The sequence below is a fragment of the Lynx canadensis genome, chromosome C1 (assembly GCF_007474595.2).
Source record: "Lynx canadensis isolate LIC74 chromosome C1, mLynCan4.pri.v2, whole genome shotgun sequence".
Lineage (NCBI taxonomy): Eukaryota > Metazoa > Chordata > Mammalia > Carnivora > Felidae > Lynx > Lynx canadensis.
Genome location: NC_044310.1, coordinates 2,757,184 through 2,766,552, shown reverse-complemented (window position 1 = coordinate 2,766,552; position 9,369 = coordinate 2,757,184). Strand labels below are relative to the sequence as shown.

The following is a 9,369-nucleotide window of genomic DNA, read 5'->3' as shown; positions in this document are numbered from 1 at the left end:
CAAACCTGATTCCAAAGACGCCCCTTGGGCCAACGGAACTGACCTGACAAATTCTTCACATCGCTTCCCCAAACCTTAATTCTCCCCATTGCGATACCCTCAGCAGTGAGTGGGCAGAGCTGGGAGTGTCTGAGATGAGAAGATCCCCATGTCCCTGGCAGCCTGTTTGCCCTTGACACTTGCCAGCTTCTCCTTGGAGGTACCCTTGCTGGGTATAGAAACACCTGGAGTGTGGGCAGGGTTCTGAGTTCGTGCTTGGTGTTGACGCACTGAATCTCATGACAATCGTTTGGAAGAGATTTTTCTAAACTTCAGTTTTCCTGGTGAAGAAAATGCGGCCAAGAGAGACGAGAACTTCCCCCATGGTCACACAGCTCCATGCAGCAAAGCCCAGATTCACGGGCGATCTGAGGTCTGGACGCACATATCGCTAATTGTGCACGGCACGCACAGTCTCCCGGGCCACAGCTCTGGGACCCCCAAGACCACCCTCGCAGCCTGAATTCTTCCTGAGAAGCACGAGCAGCTGTCATGCTCCACAAAGAGTCGGGAGCCCAGGCCCGCGTCTGGTGCCTGCCAGGACAAGGGGCTTCACAGGGTTCCCGCCTGGGCTCTCCGTGCCTGGCCTTGGGCCACTTACACAGGACCAGCTGGGCGGTAACACACCCAGTTCGAGGCTTCACCTCAGCACTTCCTGTGTTGCCTTGTTTGGCCGGGATGCTGAGGCCGCTGGCACCCCTTCTCAGCATCCTGCATCACTTCCCAGAATTCACATTTCTCTGCACTAAAAGCAAACACACATATTCCCCCTCCCTTGAAATCTGTTTTGCTAAACAAATTAATCTAGCACCAGATTATATTATGAAGAACCATAAATCTTTTCCAAGATAAGCATCTGTCGATTTGGATTAGTAACATCCAGTGTACTGTGAATTAATTTGGTGAGCCTTCTGATGGTGTCCCGAGCATTTAACTTTTAGTGATAACAAATGTAATTTGGAATCAATGGGAACACGTCTTCTCAGCCAGGCCTCTGCGGTAAGTGACGTATGTAGAGGGCATGACAGTAAACGCAGGCAGCACCGCCTTCTGTTATGAGGATGCCTTGTGAACTTACTGAGGTAAAAACAAACGCTTTGTAAACCGCTTTCGGGCGCCCAGCACAGACATGATGAACTGCGGGCTGCATGTCTGTAGTGACTGGGCAAAGGCAGCCCAGGAGATGGCCTGTGACAGCCTGCAGACCTTGTCCCGCAGTGCTCCGAGCCCACAGCCTGCGTCCCCGGGGCCTGGCCCCGGCCCCTGGCTTTGAGACGGAGATGAGTCTCCTGCTTTCATAGATATGTTGCTCTCTAGGAAAGAATTGCTCAGAATAAAACTTGCAGTTCTCTCGACCAGGTGAAGGCAGGAAGTAGGTCATGGAACAAAAGCCACCTACTCCGTGAAAACCTGTGCAACTCCCGACCAAGACCAGAGCTACAGGAAAACCACCGATGCGGCCGACGGACCCCGAGGAGCGATACCCTTCTGCCCCCTGGGTCCTGAGAGTGCCTGCGTGGGGCCTGCGGAGCCCAAGCCCTTAGGATGTGGAGAAGCAAAGAAACAGGGGGCTGGAGGAGGCCCCACGTCACCCTCACCCCTTCGTGCTGACACCCTGCGGTTTGCATCCTGTTTTATGAACCAAAAAGTACCACCGTTGGCCCAGGAGGTGTGTGGGCAGATCTGACCTGTGAACACCCTGGTCCCGGTGGGTGTGGGGGCCGTGGCCCCCACAGAGGCAGAGGGAGCTGGACGCAGGGAGGAACACAGGGTCCCGGACTCTGCACTCTCCCTCAGCGGACCAGGAAGCTGAGTGCATGTGTGACCCTGTGGACAGGCTGTGGCCCGGGAGGTTCTCAAGGGCTCCGCCTTTAGAAGCAACTGGGAGAGGAGGCACAGGAGGAGAACGAAAAACAAAACCACGCTGCAGTAGATACTTGAAGGCCAAGAAATGGTAACCGTCCATATGCACCGAGGGTAAGCGGAGGCAGGAGAACCAGAGCCGTGCCTCCTGACCCCCATCCCCCAGACACCTGCTAAGCCGTCTCCAGGGAAAAGATGCTCCCCAACCCGAATCAGTGTGCAGGACCTCAGCGGATACCGCAGGAAGACCTTCCTTACACCTGACCTCAATCTCTTCTGCTGTTTAAAGTGATCCCTAACTCCGGGCCAGTCTCGCAGCCACCCCTCCACAGGGCTGCACCCTTGAGGGTTTTTGAAGACTCCAAACGTCCCCGATCCCATCAGCAAGTGTGCCCGCATCTCACCCCCAGGCTGGCCCGGAAGTCAGGTCCTCTGCCATTGGGGAAGATGTGGCTCTGTGCCTGGCGGCAGGGTTTGGATGCCCTTAACACAGGCAAGGAAGGCACAACGTCCCCTTCGGGGCCACCACTAAGGAGAGACCCCCTACCGTCCCCCTTCGACCAGCCGGAACAGCTTGGCTACAGGACAACCCCTCTTTGCAGGACACACAAGTCCACGGACACGCATGCCCCCTCTGTCCCCAAGGCTGCCACCTGACTGTCAACGCTGCCATTGTTTTCGGTTCTGCCGGTCAGAGATGGGGAGTCCCGCCAAGTCGTGTCACTCAGGCGAGTTGGGCATCCCTCGGAAGCCACACCCCCGGGGTGCCCTCCACCCTACCCACCCTGGACCAAGCCCCAACCAGAAAAGAGGTGGCTGTACCTGAGGTCTCCCCCAGAATTCGTGGGGGCTTGACGTCTTCGCCATTGTCTTTGCTGGGACTGGTGGAAGGCTCCGTTGTGCTAGCCCCAACCGGGATCCTATTCCTCGGGCCCAGGGGCTCGGTGGCCCCCTTAGTCTGCAGCGTCATGGAGGTGGCCGTGGTGGCCGTGGCGGCGGTGGTGGCGATGGCCACGGTCGTCTTCCGTGTCTGTGAGATGGAGGCCGTGGTGGGGCCGTAAAGGCCTGGAAATGTGTTGGACTCCGGGGCCTCCTCCTCCCCCGTGGGTCCCCAGGCGATGAACTCCGTCTCGGTGGTGGGCCTGCTGCCCCGGAAGTCAAAGCCGTTGAAGCCGGCCCCCTGCACGTGCCTTTTCCCCCTCCGCAGGAGGGCCTGCTGGTCCGTGCCGGCCGCGCCACCCGCCGTGGGCGACGGGGCCGCGGCGGAGGAGGAGCCGAGGGAAGGGCTGGATCCGGCCGCGGCCGGGGGCTTGGCGAGCCCGCCTCTGGGCACCAGGGCGGCCACCTGGTCCCTGGGTCTGTGCGCCCGTTTGGCGCGCGGGCTGGGCATCTGGCCGTGGCTGCGCTCCACGCGGGCCGGGCGCGGGCTCCACACGGGCACGGGGATGCGCGCCGCCTGTCCACTCTTCAAACTCCACAGCCGGGGCGGCCGCTGCGGTGGCCGGGGCAGCAGCCGGAAGTCGGGGCCCGGGCCCAGGGACTCACACGAGGGCAGATCCATGGCGAGCTGAAACATGGCTATAAGTATCCAAGCATGGCTTCCTACGGAGCAGCCCGGCCAGCGGATGCACATGGAACTGCATGGAAAAGAGAGAGCAGTGTCAGCTGGGGGCTCGGGGCTCTGCCGGCCGTCCCTCCGCCCCCACCGCGACGGGGAAAGAGCGCTGACCCTAACCGCAAGAGGGAAACCGAAACGCTCCGTCCGGGGACTCCGCAGTCCTGCTCAAGGGCCATCTCTGGAGCGGCATCTTAGAGGCTCGGCCGCCACGCACCTGCTCCCGGGATTCGGCTGCCCCGCCTGCACTGCACCTGTCTACCCGGGAGCGTGCAGCCCACGCGGCCGGCCGGCGCGACCGCGCAAAGAAAGCGAGGCTCAAAACCCCCAGCTCAGCTGGCAAGATGACCTCAAAGACCAGATTAAAACGGAGACACGGAGGGGCGCGAGGTAGGAGAATGGCAGTGCTGGGGGCTCGGTCTGCCCCTCGGGTCACGCAAGTTACAGGCCCGGGGCGGGCGTCTCTGAGCACACATCCTGCCCCTCTTGAGGCCTGGGGACAGGGGCGCTCGTGGTGGGGATGAGCCGGGGGGGCTCACGGGACTTCACAGGGGGCACGGAGGCCCAGCATCTACTGAGCCCCTACCCGGCACCGTGGTCCGCGACCCCGCCCCCCCTCCCCCATCGCAGGCAAATGTGCTTGTCTTAAAGCAGCCTGTGGCCTCGGAGGCTGTACGCTGGGAAAACTTATTTCTGGATTCGGTTCAGAAAAAATGAGACCTGCTGTGGATAAGCTGGAAGTTTATCAATGCACCAACTCGGCCCAAGTGCCATTCTGGTGACATCTCGGCTTCCCCTATTTATCTTCAGCACAGGGACCCTTTGAAACCCTGGCGCCCACCCCCTGAGCGCCAGGAAGGCTGTGGGAAGGGCGCACCCCACGCCACCGGGGACGGCGGACGGGGCTGTGGGGACAGTGAAGCCAGGTGGGGGCACGGGCGTCAGGTGAGCACCCAGAGCACAGCGGACAGGCACGCGGAGGGTCTGGGGGCCCCGGGCCCATGCCCCCTCCCCCACCGGCTCAGACAATTGAGGGCTGGGCACAGGCGCCATTCAAAGTGAGTACTTGTCACCAGCCCCACGTGCGAACCCTGACAGGGATCCAGAAGTTGAGTGACCGCTGTGGGCGGGGGCGGCGAGGGTGTCCGGTGCGCTAAGCCGCCAGCCGGAAAAGCTGCTCGAGACCAGCCCCGTAGAAGAAACAGCTCATGGTTTTTCTCCATGAGGGTTTGCGTGACTTTAAAAGGGAATAAATGAGTGAGTGAGCAGGAGGCCGCATGTGAGTGAGTCACGTGTGCATGTGAGTGTGCACGGAGTGTGCCTCAGAACACCATATCGGTGTGTGTGAGGGCTGACGTGGGGCCCGGATGTACCTGGGGGTGTGATTGTGTCAGCAGGTGTGCACGAGTGTGAGTCTATGGGGGTGTCTGTGTACCCATCTGTCACATATGTGTGCGTGTGTGCACGTGTACGGCCAGTGTGGGGTCCGCACATGTCGGCGGGCGTGTGGGCCTGTGTCTGTGTGAGCTCCCCACCCCCCAGCCCGCCCCGCTCTGCACTCACCCCACGTGCCTGGGGCCGCCTCCTCTCTCGTGTGCACTCAGGCACGTGCAGCTCCCTGCCTGTCATCAGGACGTTGAAAGGAACTTGTATTAATGAGCGCTAATTACCAAAGAGGACTAATCCCCAAATAAAAAGGCCCCAGTATTTTAATCAGAATGAAGGTGCTTTGCTGCAGAAATTAGAGTTTGCTCATTATGCTAATGCCTCCGCACCGAGTTTCTGCCCGTGTGCAATTTCCCTGCACAGCCAGCCAAGCTCCGTGCAGGGACCAGGGCCACTGTCACTGTGCACGGAAATTTAGGTCAGTGTGAGACACCCCCACGCACAGAGTAACACAGCTCCTCTGTGGCCACAGGTGACTCAGTGAGGATCGATGCCTCAGACCCCCCGGTTCTCCCGCCACTCTGCACATCTGGATGGGAGTCCCAGGGACATGGGGCCCTTCGTCAAGCAAGAGTGGCGCCTCGGCCCGGAGAGCCTCACCAGGCACCACCAGGCCCTTCCAGCCCTCACAGCCCCCACCAGGCCCCACCAGCCCCTTCCAGCCATCACCAAGTAAGGCCAGGCCCCTCCAGCCCTCACCAGGCGACATCAGTCCCCTCAGGTCCCACCAGGCAATGCCAGGTACCATCAGACCTCCACAGGCCTCAGCAGGCCTCAGCAGACACACCCAGGCCTCACCAGGCCCCGGCAGGCACCATCGGGCCCCTGCAAGCAGGCGCAGTAAAGAGCAGCCACGGAAGAAGCCACGAGCCGTCAGGACCCGGAGAAACGCCGCCCCAGGAAATTAAGACCACAGCACCCAAGCCCGTGCCTGCTGGCCTGCCCCAGCATCACTTCACACACGGGATATTTCTGTCATTTTTCACCAATCATGAGCTGTAATTGGTTACCATAGAAACCCCCTCATTTCCACGCCACCCAGCTGTTATGCAGAGAAACCCAGCGAAGGCAACGGCAGGGAACTCGCTTTGTTTCTCCTCTTCGAGTCCAGGTTCTTCCTTCTGGAAGCAGTGGATTTGTCCAGAGAGGGGACATTAGGAGGGCAGGTGGATGAGTCGGGACACACAGACGCTCCTCTTCACGCCGGCAGCCGGGAGACACCGGGCCGGGGTCGGGGACAGACAGAGCCCCTCCCACAAGGAGGTCAGGGGCAGATTCTGTGGCCTGCAGGGACCCGAGGTCTCCCTACAGGGATTAAAGGTCCCAGGGCCTCTGCTCTGTCACTAGAGCCGGCCGGCCCACATGTGCTGTCCGGACCTCCACGGTCCTGAGCCACACGCAGGGCACTTCCTGGGACGCTGCTGCTGTGCCCCGGCGTCAGGGGGTCTCGCCACACGAGGTGCAGCACGGGACCCCTCTCCATCCTTCCAGCGGGCCTGGACCCAGGAGCGCTCTGCCCTCCGACGCTGTCCGGCACAGGGCTGCGAGGCCCCAGGCGGAGGGCTGTCGGCCACTATCCACGGCGGCGGAGTGCCCCTCCCACGTGCAGGAGGGAGGCCTGTGGCTGCCACCACCACCAGCGGCCGTCAGAGCCGCCACGGGAAACACCAAGGAGGCCAGGCCACAGTGCAGACCTCCAGGGCATCCGCAGGCCCCTTGGGAACATGCCCCCCGCTCTGCATCCACGGGGGTGGCTACCGGTGCCACGACAGGTCCAGGCCTCCTGCCACGGAAGGGTGTGGGAGACGGGCGCTCTTGCATGCGGTTGGGAGGTTCCGCAAAGCCTCAGTTACCCGCCGACCCTGCACCTTCCCCTCTTGGGGATAAACACAAGTGCACACAAACACGTGCACACGCGCGTTCAGGGCAGCGCCATTCACCATAGCGGGAAGCAGGAACGACCCGAGTGTCCACCAGGTGCGTGGACAGTGTGACACCCCCCCCCGCCCCGGGGGACGCTCTTCGGCCTGAAAAAGGAAAGCAGGCAGATACACGCTGCAGTGTGGACGGAGCCCGCCCAGGTCACGGGGGGAAGAAGCAGCTGATCATGTCAGACACCACGTCGTTCGCTTCTACTCCTACCCAATGCCCAGAATCGGTGAATCCAGAGACAGAGAGTAGATTCCTGGTCGCCAGGAGCAGGGGGTGGGGGGCGGTGACTGCTAATGGTTGTAGGGTTTCTCTTAGGGGTGATAAGAATGTTCTGGAAGGAATAGTGCTGATGGCTGCACAACCTTGTGGATACGTGAAAACCACTGAGTTTGGGGCATGTAAATCACGTGGCTGCGTCCAAGGGTGGAGGGACCAGCCTGGGGTGGGCATGGCGTCCCACTCTGCCCTCGGGCCCTGCCCGCTGAGGGGGGGAGGGGTGGCGGCTGGTGGGGGCAGGGTCCGGATGGGGGAGCTGCCGGCACGGTGCACAGTGTGCATTCGAGACCTTTCAGGCTTGTGCACGGTCCTCGCGGGGTCCTGGGCTCCTCTGAGCGCCCGGCTGCCCGGCCCCTCTGAGCCCACGCAGGGCCGCACCCCAGCCCCAACTCTGAAGGGCGAGCTCCCCCACCTCCGGCCGGCCGCGTCCCCATCAGAGCCACGGCTCCATCCACCTTTATTTTCTGGTTTGTAGCTTTTCTTGCTTTTCCCCTTTTTACATTTTTATTGAAATCTTTTTTTCCCTAAGAACAGGTTCATACGATTCAAGGGCTTGAGATTGAATTCGCTGCCTTCTGTGTGTTTTCTTCACAGAAGAAACCACTGTCGATTAAGGGAGACAAAGACTTGTCTTGTGGTTAAGGTCACACTTGTCCCCAGGAGGCTGGCGGGAACTGCCTCTGACAGGCAAGAGCCCCGGGGCGCTGAGACTCCGGGTTGGGCTGAAGGCTCATGCAGGGGCCCAGGGACCACGTGGCCCACGGGCTGCCTGGGAATCTCGCCACAGTCAGTGACAAGCCCCCCCCCCCACCACAATCCCAGCACTACATTACCAAGGGTCGCCCCTGCCCCCAGAGTGTCCACTCAAGGGCTTGTCATCAGCTGGTCTGGGGCACCAGCCACAGTCAGTGATTCTGTCTGATGGAGAGGTTGGTTCACAGATGTTTGGGACGGTGACTTCCTTAGCTGGGTCCCCTTCCGTTTCCTCCGGCTATGAAACGGGTGAGTTTTGAAGAGTTTACAAGAAGCGGGTGTCCCCCAACAGTGTGTGCTGTGCTTAGTGACCTGCTTCCCAAAATTAGCCCATGGAAAGGGGAGGGAAGTCACTTTTCAGTGGAGACACCTGGCACCCAGGGCCGTGGCCAGTGTCAAGGTCATATGCACGGTGGCGAGTCATGCTGACAGCAGGCACTCCTGACGTGACGTGGTGGGGAGGGCACTGCCCCTCCTCCCACCCGACCACGAGAAAACCACCACACGAATCCCGATGAGGGACATCCGGCAGGATACCTGGCCCGTCCTCCTCCACGCAGTCAAGGTCATCAAACACCGGGGAAGTCTGAAAAACCGTCACCGCCAAGAGGAGCCCAAGGAGACCTGACCACCTAAGTGCCGGGTGCTGCCCTGAGTGGGATCCTGGAGGAGAAAGAGGAAGTCGGCGAAAAGCTAGGGAAGTCCGGATAAAGTGCAGGCTTCTCGGATGGTACGGTGAGGACACGTGCCCCGTGGTGACGTGACAGTGAGGCGGAGGGGAGTCTGGGAGCAGAGAACACAGAGCTTCTATCCGCTTTGTTCTTCAGTTTCTGAAAATCCGCAGGGTTCTTGCAAACGCAAACCACCAACAAAGCAGGGCAGGACCAGGACAGGTCTGGATGTGGGGGTCATGCCGGGGGCGAAGGGGCCTCGGCAGGGGCTCCCCGGGTGAAGGGATGTCCACCTGGGGGTGGGGGTGGGGCCTCAGGGTGGGAACACCCACAAAGGAGCATGGCCTTCCTCTGATCACGCTGTTCTGGAGGACGCGAGCTCCGCCAGGCAGGGAAACGTGGCTTTGGTGGGGGGCGAGACCCTGGGGCCCAGTGTGGATTAGGTTTCTCGACCCCTGTGGCTCCAAGTTCTCTGGCACGACGGCCCGCACAGAGGGGGCCAGCAGGCTGCCCCTCTTTCCCCTTCGCACTTGTGCCCCCAACCGCCAACAGGTGCAGCGCCTCCCGCCAGACTCCGGGGGCAGAGACCCACCCTCCCACACCCCCACTCGGGGCAGGACACCCCCCGCCTCAGCTCCGGAAGAGAGCTTGCACTTTCTTCTGGAAGGCAGTCGCTGGCTCAATTTTCCTAATGAAGGAAAAGGGGAGCCGTGACTCACTTGAATGGCTTCCCCACCCGATGTCATTACTGTCCTGTCAGAGCCACCCCTCGCT

The 9,369-nt window shown here is 61.0% G+C and overlaps 1 protein-coding gene across 1 annotated transcript in view; it reads right to left on the bottom strand.

Annotated features, from left to right (window-relative positions):
* The window catches only part of AJAP1 (adherens junctions associated protein 1), a 112,782-nt gene that overhangs the window by 52,254 nt on the left and 51,159 nt on the right, over nucleotides 1–9,369 (bottom strand). The window contains exon 2 of the mRNA XM_032594129.1: nucleotides 2,725–3,539. Within this exon, the coding sequence (XP_032450020.1) occupies nucleotides 2,725–3,539 (815 nt within the window). The remainder of the gene's footprint in view (nucleotides 1–2,724; nucleotides 3,540–9,369) is intronic.